Source organism: Morone saxatilis, unplaced genomic scaffold, assembly GCF_004916995.1.
Source record: "Morone saxatilis isolate NCDOM2014 unplaced genomic scaffold, NCSU_SB_2.0 Contig19, whole genome shotgun sequence".
Classification (NCBI taxonomy): Eukaryota; Metazoa; Chordata; class Actinopteri; family Moronidae; genus Morone; species Morone saxatilis.
The window spans coordinates 159,929-160,597 of NW_023339751.1; the positions used below are offsets into that span (position 1 = coordinate 159,929).

The window sequence follows — 669 nt, forward strand, 5'->3', positions numbered from 1 at the left end:
CACACAGACACACACAAACACACTTCCTGCCCAGCTGCAAAACAAACAGAGCTGCTCTGTGATTGGTTGTTTTTCTTCTTTTTTAATTGCTTGCTAATAAAATTATATGTCGTATTTCCACTAAAATCTTTGTGTTTGTGTTTAAATTAAGGTTTGTGAGAGCTAACAGTGCTAACAGAGCTAAGAGTGCTGTAAACTCTGCTGGAGCTTTAACGGTCACTAGAAGCACATTCAGTGTTTCTGTCCTACAATCAGTTTACAGGACGACCAGAGTGTTTCCTGTAATCAATATTTACTATAATATTTAGTTTAATATTTAGTTTAATATAAAGATTCAGTTTATGAGCTGATTGTTCTGATTCAAGTTGTTGATTGTTTACAATCATATTTAATTAAACTGATAACAGGTGTGTTAGATTGAATGCTAATCAATATTGGCACACTTGTCTGTTACTGATCAGCTGCAATGCATGCAGGGAAACTGAGTTTGAAGCTTCAGACTGCAAGATGACACACATGAAGTGTCTTCACTGATAGGAAGTGATGTCACGTTTGATGTGTGGTCAGAGTGTCACCTCACAGGAAACAAACAGAGTGCATGATGGGAGTGAAGAGGCTGCTGCTCGTCTCTCTGCTCGGCGTTCTGGGTAAAAAACTTCCTGTTTTCTT

General features: G+C 38.0%; 1 protein-coding gene across 1 annotated transcript in view; it reads left to right on the top strand.

Moving 5' to 3' along the window:
• Positions 1-519: 519 nt before the first annotated feature.
• LOC118329386 (cystatin-F) overlaps positions 520-669 on the top strand; it is a 1,880-nt gene continuing 1,730 nt past the window's right edge. The window contains exon 1 of the mRNA XM_035663541.1: positions 520-647. Within this exon, the coding sequence (XP_035519434.1) occupies positions 599-647 (49 nt within the window). The 5' untranslated portion in view covers positions 520-598. The remainder of the gene's footprint in view (positions 648-669) is intronic.